General features: G+C 38.1%; 1 protein-coding gene across 3 annotated transcripts in view; it reads right to left on the bottom strand.

Annotated features, from left to right (window-relative positions):
• Nucleotides 1-27,836, bottom strand: part of CPED1 (cadherin like and PC-esterase domain containing 1) — a 152,753-nt gene that overhangs the window by 61,327 nt on the left and 63,590 nt on the right. For 2 of the 3 annotated variants that reach the window (XM_013194593.3, XM_013194592.3), the window contains 10 exons: nucleotides 26,485-26,627; nucleotides 25,170-25,242; nucleotides 22,639-22,806; nucleotides 21,509-21,613; nucleotides 20,071-20,240; nucleotides 18,042-18,101; nucleotides 14,950-15,017; nucleotides 14,568-14,612; nucleotides 12,538-12,724; nucleotides 10,565-10,733 (listed from right to left, as the gene is read on the bottom strand). In XM_013194593.3, coding sequence (XP_013050047.3) covers nucleotides 10,565-10,733; nucleotides 12,538-12,724; nucleotides 14,568-14,612; nucleotides 14,950-15,017; nucleotides 18,042-18,101; nucleotides 20,071-20,240; nucleotides 21,509-21,613; nucleotides 22,639-22,806; nucleotides 25,170-25,242; nucleotides 26,485-26,627 — 1,188 coding nt within the window. The remainder of the gene's footprint in view (nucleotides 1-10,564; nucleotides 10,734-12,537; nucleotides 12,725-14,567; nucleotides 14,613-14,949; nucleotides 15,018-18,041; nucleotides 18,102-20,070; nucleotides 20,241-21,508; nucleotides 21,614-22,638; nucleotides 22,807-25,169; nucleotides 25,243-26,484; nucleotides 26,628-27,836) is intronic. The other variant, XM_013194594.3, reaches the window with a different exon arrangement.

The following is a 27,836-nucleotide window of genomic DNA, read 5'->3' on the forward strand; positions in this document are numbered from 1 at the left end:
ATACCTGACACTACACATTACAGCTTTCTAATGGCACAATGTCACAGATAATTTCAACTAGAATCAGAAACAGATGATCAAAGCACAGCTATTATTTCTGGAGATGCAATGGCAGGCATACTATCTTCTTTGCAGACTGCTTTTTTGACTCTAGATCCTAACAATGAACTCCAGTGAAATATATTTAGTCATGTCAGATCCAAAGTACATTGAAATAAAGAGCAGTCTCTTCTGTGTTCAGAAGGCTTGGATTAAGGATATTTTTTTCTTTTCCTTTACTATTATACATATCACAAAAATGGCTACAGGAGCTGTTACTAAATACAAATGGCAGTCTGTCAGGAACATCTCAGGACTAGAATAGCAGAGATGTAATTGCATGACTGTGACTAAAAAACATGCAACTTCTGTGTGCCGTAAACCTGGTCCTAATCAGTGTTACCATGTACCCCTCAAAATATGCCTACATGGCATGAGAGAGTCTTGCAGACAGAATAAGCTCTGGTACCAGAAACCATGACACCACGTTAGCATGGAACCGACCTGGCCTGGGTGCTAAGCAGCACCAGCACTCTGTTCCCTGTTCCTGCCCCACCTCACTCACAGCCAGCTCAAGTACCTCCACAGCACTCTGCTGTCACGTCAGCAATTTCAAGAATGCCACCATTAACAAACAAAAATGTAGCTGAAGCACCTCAGAGCCTTTGTGTGTCACATGAAACTACTGAAGTTCAACCTGATAACAATAGCTTTTGTTCCAGTACAAACTGCAATGACCATTGATACAGATTTATATATTTAAAAAATGGATGTGTGTGCAGCATATAGTAATGTTATTGTGAATATTTTGTAAATACCTTCCCCATATTCCTGTACTGATTTGTCTGCCACTTACGAACTGGCATTCTGATCATGCTTGTAAAACATTGTGTGCTGTTGTACAGTGTTAGTTATCTTTAATTAACGAACTTTCTCTCCATGAATCAAGTACCTTGACAGAATACAAACACTGACACAGCCATTTACCCAAAATATAAGGTAAATACTTCAGCAAGATTTCAGAACTTTGGATGACCATTTCTTCCTCCTCACCCTACTTCTATTACTGTACTTTTAAACCTGGCATTGTACTTCCTAGAACTAGGAAAAGAGAACTACTTATCTTGTACTTTGTGGTTCTCCGATGTATGCAGCTCATACAAAGCTCATACAAAGACTTTACACTTTACCAGGGAGTAATTTCTTATGTCCTTATATTACATAGTTAGAAATGGAAACAGGCTGCCCAGGGAGGTTGTGGAGTCTCCTTCTCTGGAGATATTCAAGGCCCGTCTGGACGCCTACCTGGGCAGCCTGCTCTAAGAAACCTGCTTTGGCAGGGGGGTTGGACCCGATGATCTTTCAAGGTCCCTTCCAACCCCTTCGATTCTGTGATTCTGTGATTCTGTGAAAAATTACGGCCTAGATTCTGACTCTCTAATTCAACATGGTTGATGTAGGCAATGCAAAGCCTGAAAAATAAGAGCCTGGCCCACCAGGGTAATTGAGATGGCTTAAGCAAGGTACCCCGTGAAATCAAGGAAAAACAACAGCTAGTAATGTGTAGCTGAGTCTTCAGGTGAATCCTCTGCTTCTCTGCAGAGATCTCAGGTGCCTTCACAAGGTGTGACTCGGTGCTCCCAGACACTGAGAAGGAAGGTGCCCAGAGCCAGCTGATAATCATCAGCACAGTACACAGGGTACGTCTCAAGGGTACCCAAGCTCAGGCCTGCATGCTTGGAGCTTCCTCTGTCTGCTCAGGGTCTGACTTCAGCAGTGCTCTACTGTAGGCGTGGGGCAGCCAGAAGGAAAAGACCTTTCTGTGGTTAGTCAGGCTGGGTTAGGAGTCCCCCCAAGCACTCAGAGTTTAGAATGCCTTAGGTTGGGGCAATTCAAACATGCGGCTCCCTCTTTTCCATCCACGAGGGCTCTGGCCATCAGGCCACCACGTCTCCTGCCCTAGCTGCGCCACAATGTTGAAATGCATGGAGGAATCACTGTTGAGGGGCAGGATAGGAAAGAGAAATAAGCACAGAGAAGTCTGTATTACATGGAGCATTGTGAAGAAGTTACTGCTACCAGTTCTCTAGAAAAAATGTAATTGATTCCAATGGTGTTACTGGGCCCGTGTTAAAGCAAAATCATCCAAATTAAGAGCAAAACAGGAGTATAAAATAAAACAAATTCCAAATATGTGCGATGCTTGCCTGATAACTTAAAACAAAAAAAAAAAAACAAACTTATAACTAACAAGAATTATATAAAAACAGCTTTTCTGATCAGCATTTCCAGAAACAGTACTCTCCCAGGAGCTGAATTCCCTACCCAGCATTTACTGTTGTCTGTCTCCTTTCACATTCACCCACAATGGTTCACTGCTATTATTTAAAAAGAACTTTAAATCCTGTGGTTAAAGGCAGGGAATCAAAAAACCCTGGGTCTAGTCCAGTCTGCACTAGCATTCCTTTATGGGCTCAGATATTTCTGTATCTACAGTATCTGTTTCTATAGCACTGTGTCTGCCTCGGCATCTCCCCATCCTGCAGCGCCCTAGGGAGCAGATATTGCAAGGCATCCCTCTGGCTGCAATGTTCAATCACACACCCCACCGGCACCAGTGGGATCTTGCTCACCAGTTGCAGTCATACTGGTCATACTTTGACTCCCTGACATTTGTAGTCATGCAGTTATGAGTATCTACTCAGATGGTTCCTGGGAAGATTTTAATCTTCTGTATCTTTAAAGTATCATGCATGCCCACTGGATGACATAGATAATTGTATGAAGGGGGAGAACAGCCTGAACGCACAAGAGAATGGAATTGCACTGTCAGGTCACAGTCTTGTTTCTCCCATAATGATATATTAATGACATTCCTCTATGGCAGCATAATAGCAAAATAGCCCTTCAAGTCAGCATTCACCTAAATTAGTGCTTAGGATGGTGGGATGTTCTTAACACAGTTTTGTGTTAAACTGCAGATATACAGAAGACGGAAAAGAAGGTGAGATGTTAAATCTCCTGTTGCTGAGGTAGAAGGTGCTGCAAACAACACTGGCTGGTGTCGTTAAAATCAGTATTGATGAGGAGTGAGATCACTGCTGATTAAAGAAGCTCTTAACTACAAGACTGCTGCACAACAAAAGGGAGCATAGGAAAAATGAAGACTGAAAGCTGCCCAAACAATAGTATCTCTTAAGGAGCTAATTATAGTAGCAACCTAATACTTCTAGCTAATGATCTTAAATGTAATAAGATTGATGGTGTCATCTTGGTCATTACTGGCTCCAAATTGTTCAATCACTGAATCAGCACTCATGTGGCTTGTCTGAAAGCACTGCTGGCAAGTTGTCCCTCAGTGATCTGTGTAACACATCATTTCCTGTGTTCAATCCATCATAATCATGACAAATGTAGCTGCTGCATGGAAACATCCGCTCTCTCCATTCTCTGACTGATACCGCTGGACAAGTTTCCTGGAGGGTATCTGGTATTAATCTTCTGTCACATGTTAAACAGGAAACTTAGCTACATAGAGAAGAAAAAGAGCAACTAATATAAAAATAAGAATGTAAGCAAAATGCGTTAAACTGGAAGATTTTATGCTTTTCTCCAGGCAGCTGGGCCTAAGCTGGACTTAGCCTCCAAGTATGGGCTCTGTAATGTGGCATCCCCAAAATGCTGGAGACTATGATGATGGTCCTAGTCAGGCACAGACTATTACAGGACAAAGCTGTAAAGCAAATTGTCATTCCATGTTTAGAGAAAGAGATACCTAAGTAGAAGCACAGCCATACTGATTCTTTGCTGGTTCTTCTCACCTTATGCCCTAGTTCTGCCCATTTGTTCAGAGCCCAGCAGACATCTGACAGTGAAAACTGATTGAAAGAACCCATGATTAGCAGATGGTGGTGCAGACTATGTATGAAGTAACTATGTAGGTGAAGGAAGTGAGCATTTGATTTCCGGAAAACAAACCAACAGTATTACATTCATTTCCCCAAAGAGACAGATCTATGCCTTGTTGAGCTTTCCAGACCTTCCTTTAAAGCAGAAGATATTGCCCACTGACCACGATACCAGCCTGACATCAACACCTCTGATCCTGAAATCCAAAACAAGTTCAGCACAGAACAGCATAAATGTAGAGGAGATCCTTCATAATGGTTAACTCTTCCTCTGACTCATCTACAAAGCGATGTTTTAAATCATCACAAAAGTCTTTCTTATAATTAAGAAAATGTGACAAGCTTTCCCTAATGGTATAGATGTTGACCGAGCCAGAATATGCTGACAAAAAAAAAAAAAACATTTTGTTCTGATACACACAGAAATTAACTCTCAACTTGAAAATAAGCTCAGTGTATTTATTATTCACACCCCCATCCTTTATATCCTCATAAAAACAATTTTTAGGAGCTGCAAGTTGTGTTAGATTTAGATGCTTCTAAAGCTTCACCTTCTACTTAGAGCAAAGTGTGATTATACATCCTTTATCTTTACATACTTTAAAATGCTTCAAATAGTTTTTAAGCTTTACTGAGCTGTTGTCTGACTATGAATATTTAGGAAAATAACTTACTATTTCAGCAGCTTTTATGCAAGTGAATTCACTCACTAATATTGCCCAGCATACATAATGGAACAAAATTTAGCCATATGTTTCTGTCAGGACAGATACGCCATCCATATAATTTGAAATCGTTTCCCTGAAATTAATTGAACCACACTGTTATACCGCAGCTGAAGATATAAGCCCTCACCTTTCCTTTTATGCCATTCTCTTTGTATTAGTTCTTTAATAATTTTGTGGGTTTTGACTCCAATTTAACAACGCATTGTTTGCTACATATTTGCTCCTCTGGGTTATAGGAGCACTGCTTTGTGTTTCCTAGTGAATGGCTTCAGGCACACACACACAAAGTATTTATGCTTTATTTAATAGATTAATAGCAATGCAAACGTATTTCTAGTCTATTGTGTGTTTTCACCAGCAAATCACATCTGCAATGTCTGGACATGAAGCTCCTGTTTATTTAAAGTCATCTCTCTGGTTTTCTCTGTACAGCTATAACTTCTCACTCACAGGAGCTTTCAACTCAGTGTTGATGTGAATTTCTTTCACATCACACGAACAAAGCAGAAGCTGACTTCAGCAGCACTCACTGCCACTCTTCTCAATCCAACTGCTCATTCCTGCACCTATCTCTTCCATTGTGCTAGTGCAGAAAGACTGGGAACCTTATCCTAGAAAATAGCCCATTAAAAATGAAAAAAAAAAAAAGAAAAAAAAAGGTCTCCCATCTGGTTCGTGCATAGCTGCAGGCAAAGAGAGGGATGCTTAAGTTGGCATTGCTCCTGGAAAAGATGACTGTCATACCGTGCTCTCACCGGTATTTCTGATGAAAATTTAAAGTAGAGGCTTGAGTATTTCAGTTCTAAGAATGCGTGGGTTTTTTGCTTGTCCCAGCCAATCCCTCCGTGAAAGCACAGTTACCATTCTGGATTCCATGACAGCTAAAATCTCTAGATTAACGGTTATGCTAATAAAATTTTTAATAGGAAATTACTATTTAATCAGAAGACATTCTTTTGAAGAAAGCATATGATTTTCTCTATATTTTTTACCACAATCAGAAAGCTTTAGAAAAAGCAGCAAAAGGAAATATGTGGACTCAAACTTTTTTTTTAAAGTTTGGGGTATTTTTGTTGTTTCTGAAAAAAATAAATCAAAAATACTGGAAAAAAATCTTCGCTAGCTTCTAGATCTGAGAAGACTAAAGAATGCAAGGCATGATGGGACCTATAATGGACATTGTTTTATTCTTTGAAGGGGAAGTAAACTACCTTTGCAAATAAGGTACAATCTGTTTGTTGATATGATTAGGTTGTATACTCAGTTCCAGAGATGCACTTCCTGTGTGTCTTCAAGCAAGATGAACCCAGAACTTCCAAGAAGGTTGGCTGCTGCAAAACCTAAAAGTCTGCACAAGGCATCCACATGAACTAAGGACAGAAGATACATGTGGTTTGTAATGATGATCACACTGAATGTAATGCAGCCGAGAGGAAATACAGAAGAGAATAAATGTGTTTCAAGCCTGTCCTAAAACAAAGTTCTTTGTTTCTCTCCCAAGCTTTTTTTCTTTTACGGACATTATTTAATAGCTACAAGGTTCTTTGAAATCTTTGTATAAAAGCAGTAAATGAAGAGTTCATGTTTCTATAATTGACACAATTTTTACATATACTATCTGGTATGAAAAGCATTTTAACTCTAACAGTGTAGTCAAAAATTAAGTAATCCCCCCCCCCCCCCAGGAGATCTCTAACTTGAGATGAAAAAACTTTCAGCTCAATCTGAAAACATTCCCACACCTTACATAAAAGAAATCAATATCTTGTTGCTGGCATCTTGTTGCCACCTCTATTACAGCAATTTGGTACACAGTCAACAATCCTACATCTGCATCTTGTATCAGCTCTGTTGGATTTCTTACGCTCTCTGTACTCTAGGAAGGGAATATAATGAAAGTTTTTATGAGCATATAAGAGTTAATAGTACTTAGGAATAAGGTGCTTTCCTATAAAAATCAGGAAAGCTTTTAAAGCTATTCTCCTGTATCTTCTTTCTCTCAGACCTGAGAAAGCTGTAGAAGAGGCTGAGCATCCATAAAACACACTTTCTACTGGACTGACTCTGGAAGGTACTTTTTCAAGTTTTATGCAAATAAAACTTGATGATACACGCTATAGCTAGAAAAAAATAATATTAACCATCCATTGCTCATAGTGGAAAGGCAAAACCCAGTTAGTGACTGTATTACTAAAACACACACAGACACACAAATAACACGTGGCAGCAAGACACTGCAAGTACAAGTGGTTACAGTGTCAAACAAGGTTCCCCACGCACATTACATGTTATTATCCATGACGCCAGCTATGCAAAGAGTAACAATAAAAGACGTAGCATTCACACATTTCAAGTGAGGCATAGTTGAATCCATTTTCATTTTAAAGATAAGAGGCACTGCAAGAAAGAAAAAAAAAATAGTCTGTCCTTTATGACAGTGTGTCAGTAGCTCTGGGATCTTTCACTTGAGGGTAATGTTGATAACCCTGCCTTAAGAGCTCCCTGCTTTCCCTGCTTGCTTTGTATTCTGCCTATCTTGGTGTCGCAGCTTCGCAGGAGATAATGAAATGGACACTTGCTTTGAATACTATCAACAATTCCACAAAATTAAGGTAAAGCACCAATCAATAAGCTTTCTATCTGCAGCCCAAGCAATACTGTCAGAATGCAGAACACACAGCAAAAGGGAACCAAAACCACTGAAGGTGCTATGGTGATGCCACAGTTTATCCCCCACTAATTTGGTTTTAATGAGGATATTATAGCTACTATCAAAAAGGAGAAAGGACAGGTTTTTTTTTCCTTTTAGAGGCTGCAAGGCTTCGAACAGCACACTTCTTAACTCAATAGCTTTGAAATTAATCCAGGATTATTCAACTGCATGAGAATCATTAGAAGACTGGAAACATCCCGCGCTCTGTCTTTTTATTGTAGCCTTCCTTATAGTATCAGCTTGCAGTGAAACCTGAATATCCTAATGGGATTAAACATAAAAGAAAGTCAGGAAAAAGAGTCTCTGGATTAGAATTTTAACTGAAGCCTTCTGTGAGAAAGACCACACCACTGTCAGTGACCTTTCTCTCTCGATGCGCGATCCCAGTTGTGCCTAGTCAAGTGTCCAAAGGAGACTCCATCAGTTCACGCTGTATTTATCCTTTTGCTCCTAAAACAGGTGTCTTGTTACTAAGAGAACAAGCACTCATGCCATTGATAAGGGTGTATTAACCCACCCTGCAACAGCACATAATGTTCTCTGGTATGAAAAGCAGAATGTAATGATGCTATTTAAGACATGAGCTTTCTATTGATAAAACGACCACTCTAAGTAAAAGGCAGTAAATTCTGTCCTAGCAAATAGGAAAAAGGAAAAAAGTCAGCTTCTGAGTGTTTTAGAATGCCATTTCTATCTTCAGCTCCAGCCTTCGTTTGTTTTTGAAATGCATTCTCTGATAAGTTTGCCTTTAATATATCTAAAAAAGTGTTTTTTCTTTTTTTTTTTTTAGAATCTTATACTGTATCTTCAGAGCCCTCATTAGATACCACAAGAATGCTTTTCATCTCATTTTTACTCTAAACTCCTGAAGTCCTCCCTAGCTCTGAACAATTATATTTAATTAGAGAGCAGTTACTCATAGATAAGCAGAAAACCAACCTCAATCAAAAGAAACTTCTAAAACACTTTTCATTTTTATCACTCTAGATCTCTTTACCTTGACAGTACTTCAAAGATTCATACTCAGTCTCATAAATACTATCATAAAACATTAACAACAGTGTAAACTCCAGTGTGGGAGGATGTGTGAGAGCTTGAATTCCTATTCCTACATCCAGATACATGCTCCAAATTGGGTGACAAGAGGGGCTTTCCTCACATCTTCCCAGGTAGTGTGTCTTCCTACTAACGCAATACCAGCTCAATTTGCTACTCTCCTGGAAGCTAGCCAATATTATACCTATTTACAAGAAAGGCACGAGAACTAGGAAACTATGAACCTGTTAGTCTAACCTTAGTACCTGGTAAAGTTATGGAGAATATATTCTGGGTGCTGTTGAAAGGCGTTTAAAGAACAAAGCTGTTATCAGGCATAGTCAACATGGGTTCACAAAGGGAAAGTCCTGTCTTAGTAATTTGATCTCCTTCTACGATAAAATCACCAGCTTGGGAGGGTAAAGGGAAGGCGGTGGATGTAATCTTTCTGGATTTTAGTAAAGACTTTGATACCATCCCTCACAGTATCATTCTGGACAAATTGTCCAACTGTGAGATGAACAGGTATATGTTACAGTGGATGATGATCTGGCTGAATGGCAGAGCTTAAAGGGTGGTAGTGAATGGGGCATGGGGCTGCATCTGGCTGGCAGCCGGCCACTAGTGGCGTTGCCCAGGACCCCGTTCAAGGGCCAGTCCTATTCAACATTTTGATCAATGGTCTGGATGCAGGAGATGAATGCATTCTCAGCAAGTTCACTGATGATCCTAAACTGGGAGCTGCTGTTGACTCTGTGAAGGGACTAGAGGCCTTGCAGAGGGACCAGATACATTGGAGCATTGGACAATCAGTAATGGCATGAAATTCAACAAGGGTGGATGCTGGGTTCTGCACCTGGGATGGAGCAATGCTGGACACAGGTACAGACTGGGAGACAAGTGTGTGAAGAGCAGTCCTGCAGAAAGGAATCTGGGGGTGCTGGTTGACAGCGGGCTCAACATGAGCCAGCAGTGTGCCCTGACAGCCAAGAGGGCAAATCACATCTTTGGGTGCATTAAACACAGAATAGCCAGCCAGTCAAGTGAGGTGATTCTCCCTCTATGTTCAGTGTTGGTGCAGCCTCACCTTGAATACTGCATGCAGTTCTGGACTTCACAATATGAAAAGGATAATAAGATACTTGAATGCATCCAGAGGAGGGCAACAAATCTGGTAAAAGGGTGGGAAAGCATGTCCTATGAGGGGAGGCTGAAGACACTTGGGTTGTCTAGTCTGAAGAAAAAAGAGGCTGAGGGGTGACCTCATTGCTCTCTGTAACTTCTTCAGGAGGGGAATTCGAGAGGGAGGTGCTGATCTCTTCTCCCTTATAACCAATGACAGGATGCATGGGAATGGTACAAAAATGAGCCAGGGAATATTCAGACTGGGTAGTAAGAATAAATTCTTTACTGTGAGGGTAGTCAAACACTGGAAGAGGCTTCCTAGTGATGTGATTGATGCCCCATGCCTGTCACTGTTCAAGATCCATTTGGATAATGTCCTTATTAAATGGTTTAACTTTTGGTTAGCCCTGAAGTGTTCAGGCAGCTGGACTCAATGAGCTTTGTAGATCCCTTCCAACTGAACTATTTTAACGCTAATTCTATTATTTTTTTTTCATTCTAATTCACACCCAAGGTATAAGGCTAATTGTGTACATGTTAACAGAAATCTTAGATATTACATGCTTTGATTATTGTTTTAATACCGTAGCAACTAGATTACTAGATCTAGTGCCGTGTGAAGAAAAAGAAAATGGTCTTTGACCTTTTGAGCTAGTATGTTAAGTGTAAGAGAAGAGTCTACAAAAGGGTAGAGTGCTAGACTCACCATAATCAGGTATTCAGATCAGCAGTCAGTAGGCTGTGATTGTTGTGTATATTTTACCTGACAGTTCTGATTTGCAGATTGAGAAAATTATTTTCAACACCCAATTTGCTATCAAACTTAACATGAAGTTACTTTTTATAGCCCAAAAGTTGTGTAAATTTTGTATTTCATACAATTATAGCATTTAGAACTCAGATTCTAATCTCACAAAACTGACACTACACTAGCTTAGGCCCTTGTACCCTAATTTACACAGAAAGCAGATAAATTCACTATTAATTTGTGTAATAAAAGAAAAGAGAGACAATACCTGCACAAAACCACATATCATATAGTCATCAAACAAAGGCAGACTGGGGCGGTCCTCCCGATAAATTGTGATTTTATAGCTGCTCACAACCTGAGGGTTGGGTAGCGAATCATCTGTTACAAGAACTATGACTTTGTTCAATCCAAGGCCAAGTGGGTAGTTAGCAACACTGCAAGGCAAAACAGGAAAGTGGAATTAACACAAAAAAAAAAAGAAAAAAAAAGATTTACACTGTGTTGCATATGGCAGCTAAATTTCACTAGCTCGTTGAGGCTTCTATTTCTAACAGTTTATTTCTCTGACAAAATACATATGATTTTACACTAAAAATAAAAATAAAACAGTGTAAATTAAGTTTTGCAAAAAGAATTTTAAATTCTTCAAGATAAAATACTGAGAGACACTTAGTGAAAACAGCTGCAGTAGCAGTGGAAACAATTCTGACATGAAATCTGCGAATGAAGGCACTAAAGACAATAATTCCTGGCAGGTTCAAGTCTGTGGTAAAGTCAGCAGGGAGACGAGCAAGACTAGATGTGTCAGCTAGACATAGAAGTTGTTCACTAGCCAAGCATGATGGATGGAGTCTCAGACAAACTGCTCAGCGTGACATAAAAGAACAAAGCTTGACTGTGCTCTTCTTCCCTTTGCAATGAAACAAGAAATGCTGAAAGACACAGAACCTGCACATCCAGAGCTTTTCATGTTCAGTGAAAAGGACATAAGGCTATTCTGTTTTCCTTTTATAAGGAAGAGCTCACTTTTTTTTTTTTTTTTTTCAGATTTTTATTATATTGCCATGTCTCTATTAGCTGCAACAGGTGTTAACATTAAAATGCTAAACAACTGCATAACATTTTATGGGATCTTCTTTTTCAATCATAAATAAAGACTGATTTTTTATTGAAAATACAGGAAGCATATTAGGCATAAGGTCAACAACAATTGTACAGACCAGCACTGGTTGACTGATTATTAGTAGACATTCTAAGTTAAAGCATCTGCTTCACAGTCAAAGTTGCACAGGCACTTTATGCCACGAAGCAAAGCTAGCTTAGTAACTGTTTCGGGTGTTTTCTCTCAAGTGAGTCACTGTCCCTGCTCTCCCTTTTAAATGTCCCCTAGTCAACATGGAAATCTTTTACTAATGGCTAAGTACATAGGCCAGTCCTCTGGTTTTAAGCCACCTGGCCCAGATAAACAAACACTTCTTGCACCCCACCATCCAAAAGCAGGGTGGTTTGGCCCAAAATGCCTACTGGGAACAGCCTCCAGCACACGCTGCTGCTTTTGAGATGAATGTCTGGGAAAGCCAAAACTGTGCCAAGGACCATAGTAGCAATTCTGCTGATCATGGGTCGGTGCTCAAACCAGATGTTTACTGATGACTTTGCTCTCAGCCATATCCTGCAGCTTTATACTGCTCTAAAAGGCTGGATAAGCTGAGACTCATCCTAATGATGACTCCTTACTAAGTGATTCTGCTGAATATGGTTCAGGCTGAATGAATACACTTATTTTCTCTTTTGGTCCCACCTCACCTAAGCAGACTGTAGATCCATGTAAGCAGACTGCTGGCAGAGTGAGCAACCCCAGCAGGGCAGTAGCGTAGACAGTGCAAAATCGAGACCTGGATATGAAAACTCATATTCATTGCTGTCCTACTGTGTGCAGTGTAAGGATGTTGTGTTCCCACCACACCTGGACTGTGACTAGAGAAGCTGGGGAGACATTTGTAACTGTGCACTGCATAAAGCTAGGGCTAATTATGGTTTGACAACATATTGGCATTGCCTTCAGGACATTGACAAATAGATAAAAACGTCTGAGTGTTGAAATCCTTTTGACTTTCCTGTAATTAACATCAAAGTATTTTGTGCTTTTTGAAGCACAAAACAATTCTGTAATATTCTGAAATACTTCCAATGTTCACAACACTTTTACCTTTTACGTGCATATTTTGTTGTTCATACCTTGGCCCTTTCTTCTCATCAAGGTGTACTTGGCACTGACAGTTAGAAGGTTCTGCTCCAATTTTCACTGTCACCATGTCAAATGGGACTTCTGCGTAGTATTCCTTGATCTTTGGGTTAAACTGAGGGTTCAAATCCAGCTGTGGACTGGTGAAGATATGCCTGATATGAGATAGGGTATCTTTATCTGTTCCAAGAAGGCATCAAACAAACAAACAAACAAACAAAAACAACCTGTGAAATGTATGAACATTTATAAGTAACATGCAACTTCTGGCAGATTAATAACATGCACAGTGATAAGATTTTTACTACCTGGTCACTCTGAGACTGATAATTCTGCTACAAGGTCTTAATGGGGGGTGTATTGGCACTTGAGAGAAATTTTCTGACCCTGGAGGGATTTTAATCATTCAGTGCCCAGTGACTAGTTAAAGCCACAAAACTGAAGTCTGAGTAAGCCTTTTAGAATGCAAGGATTAGCTCTGGGAGATCCCATCTCCAGTTGGTTAACTGGAATTCAAAGAAAGTTAGGCCAAAATTCATAACCTACTTAGGTACCAGCCTGTGTACAGGGTTTATGTACATGTGTAATTGCCAATAAAAATCAAAACACGTTAGACGTATTATTACTGTTCATAAGAACAAGTCACATGGAGATATCTAGACCCATGGGGTCATTTATAGTACAGCTAGAAGCATGATTTATTAAAATTCCTAAATCAAAAAACTCCGACTACTTCCTTGTGTATGAAATCTCCACAATCAGATCCTATTTGCTCAAACATATCCTTTATTTTGTAGTGTCTGCCAAATGACTTCTGAGAATAATTATTTGCTGGCAACTCACTTATGACAAATATTTTAATCCAACCTATTGAAATAAGATTTACAGAACAATTACACATTCAAAATTTGTTTTCCATATATATATTCTAGCATGTGTTTAAAACTGAGTATTTCAGAAACTACTCCAGCTGGGAGACTGTCTTTATAATATCTGAACAAATCTGGTGGCTTAAAACATTTTTTAAAATGCCCATAACATAAAGGATGCATTTCTGCATGAGCCTTTTCTACCTTAGTATCAGTCTAGGGAAACTAAACAGGGCAAGTTCTATTCTGTCTTGTGTAGATTAAAATGTAGAATCAGTTATTTCAGTGAAAGAACAGCATTTGGACTAGATTTGCAGGGGAATAAAGGTTCACAAGTTGATATAAATTATTAAATAAGTACTGAATATATGTCAGCATAAACAGCTCCCCAGATACTGTATGCATTACCTAGAGGACTGTCTCACTAATAGCTTAGAACTGAGGAGGAATTTTCAAAATAAAATTAATTGTGATATCTTCAAAATAAAATGACAAGCAATCAGAACGGTGATGTGACTCAGCCAGCCCAAGAGCATTTCTGGCCTCTGGCTGATGCAGAAGTTCCCGGAAGCATGGTAAAATCAGTAACGGAGAGGAAATGAGGCTGATTGGGTAGAAAAGCCTTTCCTCTGCAGAGCAATTGTTTCATATTTATAAAATGACTGCTGAGATAATGTGTCAATGAGGAAGGCACTAGAAAGCACTGCTCCCACTAAAGACAGCAGCACTACAAGCATGTACCTAGGAAAATTCTTCTTCTCTTAAGCAGGTCTTTAAAACTGAAGAGTGGCCTGATATAAGGTTGATTCAATTTCATGCAAGTTTAAAGGCTATTCCACAAAAACAGATGTATGCTAAAGTTCTTGGAAATAAGAGGCAAAAGCCTACTGAAGCACATCAAAGAATCAATGAGTGCTAGAATATGCACATTAATAAGCATGCACAGAAATGTTAACTTTGTGCTTGAGGCTTATTTAACATAACAGCCGAATCATCGAGTCATTATAAACACTATTTTAAAATGTTCCTTTATTATGTAACAGCCCACAGGTACACCATTCACTGAAAGGTTATATAGAAAAAAAAAAAGCAAGAAATGTATTCAAGTAATCTCTCTGTTTCCTTCCTAGTGGACTAGAAAGCTCTTGACTTACCATAACTGCATTTTCTTTCTTTATTCTTACTGGAATAAAACAATGCTGAAAGATAAACAGAAACAATTAACAATTTTATGCTCTAAATTTATGCCTGGATCACAATTCTATAGGAAAAGGAGCTCTTATTTTGTTAATTATAGAAAATACAGTATACTTTTATTCTTTTCAGTGTCAGATTTTGCTTTAGGCTCATGAATATTGCTTATCAACTCAGCAGAACACTTAAGAACTTAAGGAAGAAATTGCTCTTTTGTGTGTAGGAAGCCAAGATCTTCCAGCTGGAATGCAAATTTGTGTAATCTAAATTATATATATTGTCAGAAGTAGCACAAATAGGAAAGACACGCAGTATATAAAAGATCTTACTCTGATCTCTTACCTTCATGATTCTTCCTCAGATTAAAAGGAACATTTTGCTTAGGTCTTGCATTTTCTTGAGAAGAATTCCTGTCAATTCAATAGCAGACATATTTCTACATGAATGGAAGGGAGAAAATCCATGGAAAATTTTTCAAAAATTTCTATATGGCAACCCATGGCACATGGTATTTTAATATTCTCCATGGAAAGATTTATTTTCTGGATTCATGTTCCCAGCATTAGCAATGTTACCTGAATGAATGTGATAGAAAACACACATTCTACAATAAATTATAGTATATAACATGAAAAAAATAAAAACAGAAATAAATTAAAAAAAAAAAAAAGTTGAATTGCTGGGAAAAGCAAAAGTGGATATTGCCAAGAATAAAATAACCCGTGCCATCTTTCTTAACTGTTTTATGCTGCTTTTTGTATATTCTTGAGGTTAAAGTTAGAATTTGTTCAAAAATAATTAAATAAAAATGAAGGCCTGTGTCGTGGTGAATATCTATATTGAGGTTAGCATGACTTTATATAAAGGAATATCTATGTGTTTTGCTTTGTTTGCTTATTCAACCAAACACATGACCAACATCCAGATTATATGTATAATTCGTAGTGCAAAAAAAAAAGCAAACAAACACAAGCCATTTGCAGCTATTCATTAACATGTTAGTGGCTCCTAGTTTGCTAACTCTGCATTTTTTTTCCCTTTCATATAGCATTTTGGGAGCATACAAGACAAAAGGCAGCAGGCTTCTCTCCAATCCATATACCGGATAGACTCTGGCTGATAAGGCCTTTACAGAGATCTAGTATCATTTCTTAAAGGTTTCAGATGCTTTCCTTCCAGTGTTTCCTGTAAAATTACTTGTAAAGCAGTTTCTTCCCAGATACTGTCCATTCAGTTTTTATTTTGAAAGACGTGAGGTCACTGTCTGTGACAGGCAAAGGAGGTGGCTGAGTTTCTATGCAAGCAGACATCATTGATGTTTCAGTAAGAGCTGCTGAAAGCAATAGTAAAATCCATCATGGTGAAAGGTAAACTGTCAAATGCTAAAACAGAGATTTCTGCATTACCACACTGAGATAAGGGAAAAAAACAGCGTCTCCTGGCAGATGTTTGTGTCTGTATGTGCATGAACACGTAGTTTTGACATCTTGCACTGTCTAGACACCACCCTTTTTCATGCGCATTCATGACCTCCTTCAAAGGAAGCACTTAACAAACTATTAGAGTTTGTTTTCTGAGTTATAAGTCATTTATATCTCTCTTTCTGTTTGCCAAGGAGTTAATGGCTAACACCTCTCAAATACGATTTTTTTCCTCTCCACTGTTACTTTTTGTATTGCATTTTTTCCAAATCCTATTGTAAAGTGAAAACAAGATGTCTTAACTCTAGGAAAATGCTAGGCTTTGGTTTGGCCAGAGCACACCACAGGAGCATGGCAGCCATCACCACTGCAAGGCCCCAGCTCCTAAAGGAACTGAGCGACCTGTATGTGTCAATTCTGTAAAAAGATTGTGATTATCATCAGGCAATATTAAGAGACATATAATAACTCTATAGAATTACAGAAAGATATCAAAATGTAATATTTAGAAACAGTATTACAGAAAGATACTCAGATTACTGTATTTTCTGCTGAAGACTTAGCTTTTTAACTGTTTCCATTCTCCAAGCTCCTCCCAATCAGCAGGACTGAGGACAGTTTATGAAGATCTTCCTCAGACAGTGAGGTTGAAGTCCTGTGCTCTTTTTATTTTTATTTTTTTCTCACTCTCTTGTATGACCCATTATCTTGTATCAAGCACAGATGAGTGCATTGTCTCTGCACTTTGTAATTAGATCTAATGAAACTAATGACTGTACATTAGGTAAACAGGGCGGGGGGGAGAAATATGCTTGTGTACCTCACAAACTACTAACAGTAAACCTGAGAGTCCTTTAGGACTCCGATTCAACAAATGAGATACCTAAAGGACAGACAGCAATAACAGTAATGGAGCTAGGATGGTCTAATCAATCAGAAATAAGCAACAAAAGATGTGTAGAGATAATATCTTCCACAAGATTAAAACTGAAAAGGGGAAACAAACAAACAAAGAACTGGGCACTTTGGGGGCTTCTGATAGATGTGTTAGTTGTGGGAAGTACAATTTTTAATGAGTCACAAAATCAATATTGTGACCACGTTCTCAATATTCAGTTATGTTATGAGGTTTTTTGTTTGTTTGTTTGTTTTTTTAACGTAACTTTTGTAGGTCTCTTAAAAATGAGGAGCCACTGGAGCTCATTTTGTGACAGATGATCACTAGGAGATTTTTTGTTTTATTAACTGTTTTTGTAAGCTCTCTGTGTTTTACAGTGCTTGTTTGGCTTCTGCCACAGAGTTTCCATGAGGGCATTTGCTTCACTGAAGGAAGCATCTCATGCTGATTTTCAGAAGAAGAATACAAAATTGCAAACTGAAGAGTGGAACTGGTTTCCTGGCATTTATTTCCAACTCTCTCTCTCTCTCTCTCTCTCTCTTTCCTTCCCTCTTACTCTCATTCCTCCCACTGCAGCTCAATCAACTTATCCCAGATTTCTTTGCTGTCATCTTCTTCTGCCACATAGTTCAAACCATGTTTGTTTCTCAAACTGTCCAGGTGATGAGCATGACCAAGTTAAACACCAAGAAATTATTTTCAACCTAAGTTCAGCTTGAGGGCTGGTGTTTCTGTTTTGACCTAATGAAGGACTTGCGTACAGGATTTTGTAAATGCATTTGAAACTTTATTCACCTCATTAGGCTCTTGTCTTATGCAAAACAGAAGGGTTAGTTTTTCTCACAAACCTGATCCTCCCATGTTACTCTGCTGTCTGACACAGCCAAATATACTTGCCACAGTACCTTATAGTCCCTGTTCTAAAAGACAGTGATCATGTATGTCTTAGTCATGTCACAATTGTAGCTGCACAGAATCAAAAAAAAAAAAAGTAAAAAAATGCACAAACATAGAAGGAAATTGATTTCAATGTACATATTAGGTGGTACCCCTTGATGACTTTCAAGGAACTTTGTCGTATATTATAATAATACATCTGAAACTGTAATTCTCACCTAAGCTGTAACCAGTTCATTATAGTTTGAGATGAGTTTCTAGAACTCTTCTTGCTTCTCCTGTGGAAGGAATTCAAAGAGTACACTAATGTCACTGAAGATTTCAATACCATCAGCATAGATTAAATCGGTTAAGAAAGGCAGACAAAGAAATCTGTTTAAATCCTGTCTCTATTCTATGGATTCATGATCAGCAAATTGCTTAACTGTACAAGACCTATGTCAAAAGCCATTATTTTTCCCATAATTGTCCATGTTGTCTGTTTGGACGGTCAGCTATGTGAATCACTGGATTTTGTAAATGGAAATACTAATTTTGCATAGTCAGAGAAACAAGAACAGTTAAATACAACAATCAAACAAACTGCCTTTAAGTGAAGAAAATCAGAAAAAAATGTTCTGATATACAAATTCATCAAAGATGGGAATCTCAAAGATTAATCAAAACTCAAAGAGAATGCATACCTGAGTAATTTGGAGAGTAAACTTTACTCATATCTTTCTTCCTTGCAATTATATATAAGTACATGCATATCTGACACATGCATCAGGATCACATGCGTGTAGCTATAGGAGTGGGAGATTATGATTAGCAATTGTGTATTTTTTATACAGTGAATGAGCAGAACAGTGTTATTAGCTTAGCCATTGCAGAACAGTGCAAAGAAGCAGATTGGCCTATGCCCTGGAGAAAGGTTATGCTACTTATACTTATTTATATACATACAGTAACGTTTAGCTTGAAGGAAAAAGCGGTCAAAGGGCTTGCTCAAAGTGAGTGAGTGGCACAGCTTAGATTAGAACAGAAAGCTGCTAAAGGTTGGTATGCTTTGATATGCAAACCTAAATATTTTGGCAAAAGGGCAAAAGGGCTTATACATGAATGCAAGCAGCTGCATCTTTGAGTTACTTTTCATGGAGTGGCCATAAGTAACAACAATAATGTTTAGCACATTCATGGAACTGTGTGTTTTCAAAACACTAATAAACAGTTAACTAGCACAGTGGCAAAGTATAATCTTCATTTTACAGCTGAGCAAGGTTACAGATGACTACTGACACCCTGAAAGCCACATCCAATTCATTGAGAAACAAAATTAAAACTTAAGAAGTCTTACAGATGCCTTATATAGTGACTACAGCATTCTCCAAGCAAAATGTACACAGTAATGTCAGTTGCCCATTTAACTTGGGACTCAGTGGAATGGAGCACAGATATTTTTTAATATATATCTGTTTGCATAAACAATATAATATATGCCTCTATTCAGTAAAGAACTATGGCATACATATCTATGAAATGTCATTAGTCAGGAAATAATGAGCACAGAAAACACTTTTTTTTTTTTCCTCAAATTTTATATTAAATACATTATATACCACAACTTTTCATTTTTTTCTTCCTTCCTTCCTTCTTAAAGTTACAATCTCTTGTCAGAAGCTCAATAGGTTTAGTCTTGTCATTACAGTATTTTTCAAGCTTTTCAAATAGAGTTAAAATGAGGTTCTCAGAGTATACTACTCTTGACCTGTCATCTTATTGGACATAGAAAATTTAGGACTACTGAAAATCATTGAACCCTTTTGGAAAATCCACCTGAAGTTCTGTCTTTTCTTTACAGTTTTGTTTCTAATTGGTGAATAAATTAAATGAGAGTAGTAAACACTACTAATTTTGACTCTAAGTTTTTTTCAGGAACAGCCTACCTAATTCACCTCACATTTCTAAAAAAAATAAAAAACAAATAAAAAATTACTCTAGCTCCAATTACTTTTTTAGCACAGGGACCTCTGTATTAGAAAGAGAAGCAAGATGGAAAAAAAATATGTGCTATGTCGACACCTAGCTGCAACACTAACGGCAGAATGGCTGACAGTGCTCTACGGTGGGATGATAGATCTTCCTCTCAAATGCTGTAAATCCACCTACATCTGCTGAAGGATTATGTTTCATGGTACTCACTGGAGCTACTCCAGTTTATATCAGTTGAGAAACTACCCTCAGCATATTGTATAATAGCTATCTTACCATTCTGAAAGATTTGTATGTGCCTCTTTAGTCATGAACTGGAATTGTTCAAGTAAACTGGAAAGCAACCAATGTACAGTCAGGACTGAACCAAGCCGTCTCATTGGGTCTACCATGTGATAGAGGTCACGCAGTAAAGTTTGAATCTTGGGTGCAGCAGAAGGGAAAAGCTGAGAAGAGAGATACTGATTAGGGACTACGTTACATTTTTAAATTGCATAGAAGTGAGAAAAGATTAGAAGACAGTGTATATTATAGCATACAGATATATTAATATAAATGCTCTTTCACGCAAATGTAAAAAATGACAGTCTTGCCCATCCCTGCAAATCAGGCTTGCTAGTACTGACATGGAAGTCTACCTCCCTAGCTTCTCAAGGCCTCTGGTTTGACTTCCAGATCTATACAACTAATTACCTTTTCAAAAAGCCCCGTCAATTTTTAGCCCTGAAACCCATTCAGAGGTCTAGAAAAAAATTCTGAACTCATGCGGACTTTCTGAACAATGGATCTAGTATCTGATCTTCCATTTCCCCAGTCCTCCTCCTCAATTCAAGACTCATTACTTAATTGTCATCCCTATTCATGGACACTGTCTGTTGTTCCTCAATCTCTATTCTTCTCCAAAAATGAACTCACTTGAAGTGCTCACTCCCAGTACCAAGAGGGGACCTACGGGGAAGCTGGGGAGGGACTCTGTCAGCGAGTGTAGCGGTAGGACAAGAGAAAATGCTTTTAAACTTAAAAATGAGAGGTTTAGATTAGATATCATGAATAAATTCTTTTCTCTGAGGCACTGGAAGAGGTTGCCCAGAGAAGTTGTGGATGTCCCTTCCCTGAAAGTGTTCAAGACCAGATTGGATGGGGCTTTGAGCAACCTGATCTAGTGGGAAGTGTCCCTGCCCATGGCAGGGGGGTTGGAACTAGATGATCTTTAAGGTCTCTCCCAACCCTAACCATTCTGTGATTCTATGATTCCATGACTGAATCTATGACGTATGAAGAAGGCATATCACATATTCCATCTGCTTTTTTGCCACTTTTTCATCTCTATCTTTTCTTTGGTCATGATCTTAATGTTGAACAGTCTCCAGTTCTTCCACTGGCAACTGCTTTGCTTCACTGTCATTCTGTTTTTTTACCAGCTCATGAGTGATTTACGTATTTTTTCTCCTTTTCCTTTCTTCTATTTTCTGTTTTACTTTTCTGATTTAGCTGTCCTTTTCAATTAATCCTTAACTCAAATTCTGTTTTATTTCTTTATCTCTTTTATTTTAAATTCCAAAAATCCCAAATAAAATCAGTATACCTCCACCCCCCAGCTTCCCTTTCCATCCAGTCTGATGCATGTGCCTGAGACAGCAGAGAATGGTAATCAAGGAGAAATGTTAGCAGATTTACATAAAACATGAATCCAGTATAACAAAACTGATTTTACCAGCTCAAATTGTCCAATATTCTTCAGCTCTTTTATGAAAGTAATCATGGAATTTATCTGTTCTAAAGACAAACACTGCTCATCTTCTTTGTGGTAGATTCTATTCTACAAAGGAAAGGACAGCATACACTGCTGAAATCACATGGAAAACAATATCCTTTCATCAGACCCCAGTCCCTTTGGTGATCAAAAGGACAAGCTACAACAGCTCTCAATTTACACAAACCTCATCTGAAGTCATTTAAAAACAGCTCCCTGATAACTCTTCCCATTTATCAGTCTATGATAAAGTCAACTGTGCATCATTTATTTTGTAGAAAAGAACCCATATAAATTACCATGGGAAAAGAATGTGTAGACAGTGAACGACAGACAACAAAGTGGACTGTTCGAAATGTGGTTTGGTCTCCTATAGAAAACAGAGTTAGGTGATCGTATCATATGTCATCACATATGTCTGTGACTTCCTAATTTATCCTATCATAAATTTAGAACAGATGACCCTGTTTTAATCATATCTGACTGAGAGGTGGAAGTCTCATGGATAACTTAATCTCTGTAAGTTTTGAAGGCAAGAGGCTCTTCAGAATGCCCCCTTACAAGTGCAAAAATTGAGAGAAATACTGCTAAAGATGTTCCCAGCTCATCATAAACAGCTTTCACAAGTGATGAAGACTTTACAAAGACCCTAAAAATGCAAAAAAAAACTATAGTTGGATCTCGCATTCAAAATGAGGCACAAAGTAGTAGGAAACCAAATTTAATTCCAATGCTCATGAATCTACTTGTCTGAATTAATCAATTGTAGGTTTATGTAAACTAACAAAACTGTATATTAAAAGACCATTTAAAAAATGAATGGGGGGAATTATTTTTTAAAAGTTTTAAATATATTTTAAAGACCTGTACTTTTGGAAATTACATAATTTGAGAGTGGAAATTTTTACTAAATTCCCTTTTCAATATAAATGATGTTTTTCTCATGACTCTCCTGAAATTCAGCAACAGACAGTTTTGATTAAATAAATCCTTCTTGCAAAAAGTTGGCACCAACAATTTCATAAAGGCATACAATTTAAAATAAATTATTTTCAAATAATTATTATTAAGAAAAAGGTGGAATGAACTACCTTGCTCACAGTTAATCCATACACATTTTCTAAAGCTTCTTTGAAACTGGAAGTTGACAATTTATTAGATAAGAGAAATTTAAAAGTATCTTCAAAAATAACTTCTTTGAAGGTTTGGTCCTGAATATTTGATTCTTCCTCATCTTGAAAGTCAAAGTTTTCATGCACCTGTTAGAGAACAATGTAAGAATTTATATTTTGTATATCAAGTCCTGTCTTCTCAAAACCATATACTGTCAAACTGGAACTGTTTATACAATAAAGTCGTGATAACTCTAGTAAAACAGACAGGATTGTAATATAGAAAATGCTGTACCACGTTTTCTGTGAGAACTACACGCCTCACTATTTGCTGACCTCTAGCGGATAGAGTACAATATTGCATTCTCATGCGAGCCTTTTTTCCATTTATTTTGAAATTTGATTTTTTAAAATGTCAGCTTATAAATTAGCACAGCTCTTGTAAAACTCGGGTATTTAAGAGATACTACTGATAAAGATATATTTTTATTGTACATAAACGCGATGAATAAGCTCATAAAATATACGAATAAATTATTATTTTAGTATAAACACATATAACCAAATTGCATGGGGCTTATGCATACTTCAGTTTCTAGGGGATAGAATCTAAAATAAAATCTCAATTGATACTAAGAAATTATCATTTTTTTTAAGAGTAATTATTTTTTCATAGGAAACTTAAACAGTACAGACTTACTGTACACACAGATTATGACTGATGGTTGAGGCTACTATACAAGCAGGAAAACATTATACTTTATGTTTATAATTCTTAGCAATTCTTGGTAGAATTTATATGCACCCTGGTGTCCAGTCTTAAAATTGTTATGACACGTCACTTTTCCTATACTAGCTAAAGATGTCTTGTTAGACTAATTAAGGATACTGTCTTCAAGTTTTTGTTGTTGTTTTTAATTGTGCCAACTTTCATAGAATCATAGAATCATTTAGGTTGGAAAAGACCATCTGGTCCAACCTAACACTGACAAGTCCACCATTAAACCTTGTCATGAAGCTCTATATCTACATGTTTTTTGAATACCTCCATGGACAGGGACTCAGATACTTCCCTGGTCAGCCTGTTCCAATACTTCATAACCCTTTCAGTAAAGAAATTTTTCCTAATATCCAACCTAAACCTCTGCTGGTGCAACTTAAGGTCATTTATTTCCTCTTGCCTTATCACGTGGTGCTTGGGAGAGAAGACAAATTCTCACCTTGCTATAGCCTCCCTTAAGGTAATTGTAGAGCATGATAAGGTCTCCCCTGAGCTTCTTTTTCTCCTGGCTAAACAACTCCAGCTCTCTCAGCTGCTCCTCATAAGACTTGTTCTCTGGAGCCTACACCAGCTCCGTTGCCCTTCTTTTTGGGCATACTCCAGCATCTCAATATCCTTCTTGTAGTGAGGGGCCCAACACTGAATACAGTACTTGAGGTGCAGCCTCACCAGAGCTGGGTACAGGGGGACAATCACTGCCCTAGTCCTGCTGGCCATGTTATTTCTGATACAAGCCAGGATGCTTTGTTTCATATGTCTATTTTTCCTTTGTGTTTAAAAGGTCTTGGCTTTGTGAAGGATGGAGATATTAACTGCATTGCTGTTACTAGAAACTTGAACAGATTTTAACTGAGGATGAATTTAAAAAAATGTCTCCTGTAATTTCCCAGGATATATTTACTACTATCTTTTTTCCCTTTTGTATATTCTGCATACAGACAGATTTTACATGCCCAGATATATGCGTGTATGTACAAGGGTAATGGAAAGCTGCTGGAAATAAGTACAATTTTTGTTTCTGTCTGGGCTGTTCTGAGACAGGAATGGTACAAAACTGGCATGGTGAGTTTATGCTAATAGTCACCTTTCTCAGGTTTTGAGGGCTTTGAGGACTGTCCGGGAAGAAGGCAACACGGCAGAAGAAGGCAGCATAGTAGAAGTCAAGGCAGGACATGAACTGAAGAAATACACTACAGTTTGTAGAATCATAGAATATTCCAGGTTGAAAGGGACCCATGAGGATCATTGAGTCTGACTCCCAGCTCCACACAGAACTTTAATTTGTATTAAAAGCCATTTGTGGTATTTTAACTTCCTCTCTTCACGCTTTTTTCTAGCACAGTTAATACCTAACTCTAATTGTATACAACGCTTCCTATACGTTTTATTTAGCTGATATTCTCTGGGGTAATAGTGGAGTAAAGCTAAAACTGAAAGGTTTGCATGCTTATATGATGTGGTGAACTTCAGCACAGGAACTCTGTCCCTTCCCAACTGGTTTCTCCCACAGCTACTTGCCACTTTTAGGCAAAATTAATATTAATGCATTTGTCCATTTCTCAGAGGTTTGAGGGCAACTATCATAGAGATTTCCCTGCTTTGTTCTGTTTGGTGTAATTTGGGGGGGGGTGAAGCAATACCCTTCTTGTGTTCAGTAAGCTTGCAACCTTTAGGGCATTCTTAGAGACAAAAACACTCAAGAAGAAACATTTCAGTGTCATTTACTCACCTCAAGAACTACTGGGTGTAAGGAGGTGCTGAACCCAATGTCAAAGGTTAGCATTTGAAAACACTGGCTGCATCTGAAATACAATATAACAGGGATTAGATTCAATGAAGTTAGATACAGTTGTGAAATATATGCTACAATGACAGAACGCACACACCTTTGTCCAGAAAAAGCATACAATATAGACTAAACATTTCTAAGAGTCAGCAGCCTTAGCCATTGATGAGTCACATTTTGAGCTGATGAAAGCAGTGATATATTAAAGAGTACCTGTACAGCTGACTTTTAAACCAGTGAGGGAGGTGAACTGGACCGGAGGAGGAAATGCTTTTTGATGAGAATGAAGTCCCACAAAAGCTTTGGGGGCATTTGGAGGGCAATAGATGTCAATCAGGTGAAAGTTGCTGGGCTTACTGAACCCAGATGCGCCTGGGGGGATGTTTGAAGACATGGGCCAGGAACCCTAAGCAAATCTTGGGCTATATACATAAGGGATACCTATCCTGTTGGTAAACAAATGTTAAGAGTTTGGACCACTTCAAAAATAGTCCTATCCCTGTTATACCCCTTGCCTCCTTTCAACTGTCTTCACTCAGAATGTAAACTTTATTCCTGACAAATAATGAGATTTATATTACTCCTACTAAAACACCCATGTTCTCAAATATATTTATAAAACATACAAGCATTATAAATAAAAACTTATTTACTATTTATCATTAAAAAGTAATGGATGTGACATAACATATATATAACAAATATTAATTTTAATTAATAAGCATATTACATAATAAATGTTGATTTATGTGTAAGAACTGTAAGACTAATAGAAATGATTACAATGATTCAATATTCACATAAAAAATAATGTTACTGCCTGAGTACCTTTCATAATGTACATTTCATAAAGTTTTTGCAGTGTTTGTTGTTTGTATTCCCTGCCCCGGCCAGTTCAGAACAGTCTGGGTTACTCTAAATATTTGACATATGACAGAGTGCTCACTAATGGGAGATACAACTTTATGATAACTAGCCCATTTTTGAGTGATTTCTGTTCATTTGTGCTGCCTGAAACACTTCATCAGGACACAGTATCTGGTCCTCGGTATTTATCACAACCTCTTCACAAACTAGAAACTCTGTGGGTATTGAAGAGTTTTACCCCCTAGATATAGTGTGTCCATACTTCATTCTATTAGGATTAATAAAATAGAGGGGATTTTATTATTTTAGGAGTCATGCATCTTCTACAATTTTTACTATCTAAGGAGTTATCTTAACAATAGAATAGCAATGAATGCTGCAAGTTACTTACTGATTGAAAGAGCTTGGTCCTGAGGCAGATAATTCACTGAAGACCTCAGTTACAAGCAGAAGTTTGGTTATAGCTTCCTTCATGTTGTTAAAGGCTTGCTGGGGAGAACTGCTTTTGAAGAACATCTCAAAAAACTTTTGCAGCTGTGAAAAAATTACATATATTTTGGGAACATTTACCAGTGCTTAACTAAACCAGTGCTTAAGATCATAAATTAAAAGGCTGGTAGAAATCAAAATTGCTTTAGAATGTCAATTTCAGTTGTTATTCATTAGCACAGTAAAAAAAAAAAAAAAAAAAAAAGGCATGAAAAGCACCACAAAGCACACTGAAAGAGGAGAATGTGCTTTTGTTTACAAGTAAGTATATCAGAAATAGACTCTGTAGCAATGGTTTTAAAAAATATTGCTCACAGTCTAAGCCTTCTTTGATAAAACCTTTTACTATCAACTGGTTTGGGGCAACAGAAATCATAACACTGCTTCAGCAGTAGGTAACAGCACAATCACAGTAAAAGCCTTTTATCTTGTTAACATACTGTGCCAAGGGCTACCCCACCTGACCTTCACTTTGAATCCTTACCCCAGGTTAACAAGCTCTAAACACAATATAGAATAAAGGTGTTGGGAAAAAAAGATCAGCCACCACAGCCTATGTTTTGACTGGACTTTTACACACGCAGATGGTTTTTGCCATGAATCCTCCTAGAGGCATATACATTGGCCTGCATAACAATGTGCTCTCAGATGCTTTCATCACTCAAGCAAATTCTCAGCACTGCAGGCAGAGACTTGGGGAAAGAAAAATGGAGCAACACAGAGCACCAGTGAAGAGTGGAGCACAGGCAGGTTTTGTTGCATCAACCTGTGCCAGTGCTCAGTCACCTGCAGTGCTTCCTGATGTTCAGAAGACAGAACCTCCTGTGTTTGTGCCCACAGCCTCTTGTCCTGACACTGGGCACCACTGAAAAGAGCCTGGCTCTGTCTTCTTTGTACCTTCCCTTCAGGTATTTATACACATCGATGAGATCCCCCCTGAGCCTCCTGTTCTTCAGGCTGAACAGTCCCAGCTCTCTCATCCTATCCTCATATGAGAGATGCTCCAGCCCCTTCATTAAATTTGTGGTCCTTCATTCGTGTCCCTGAGTCCACTCTTTCCAGTAAGTTCATGTCTCTGTTGTACTGGGGAGCCCTGAACTGGACACAGTGCTCCAGATGTGGCCTCACAAGTGCTGGGTAGAGGGGAAGGATCACCTCCCTCAACTTGCTGACAACATTCCTACTAAAACAGCCCAGGATAGCATCAGCCTTTTTATGGCAAGTGCACATGCTGGCTCATGATCATCTTGCTGT

Source organism: Anser cygnoides, chromosome 1 (genome assembly GCF_040182565.1).
Source record: "Anser cygnoides isolate HZ-2024a breed goose chromosome 1, Taihu_goose_T2T_genome, whole genome shotgun sequence".
In the NCBI taxonomy this organism is placed as follows: domain Eukaryota; kingdom Metazoa; phylum Chordata; class Aves; order Anseriformes; family Anatidae; genus Anser; species Anser cygnoides.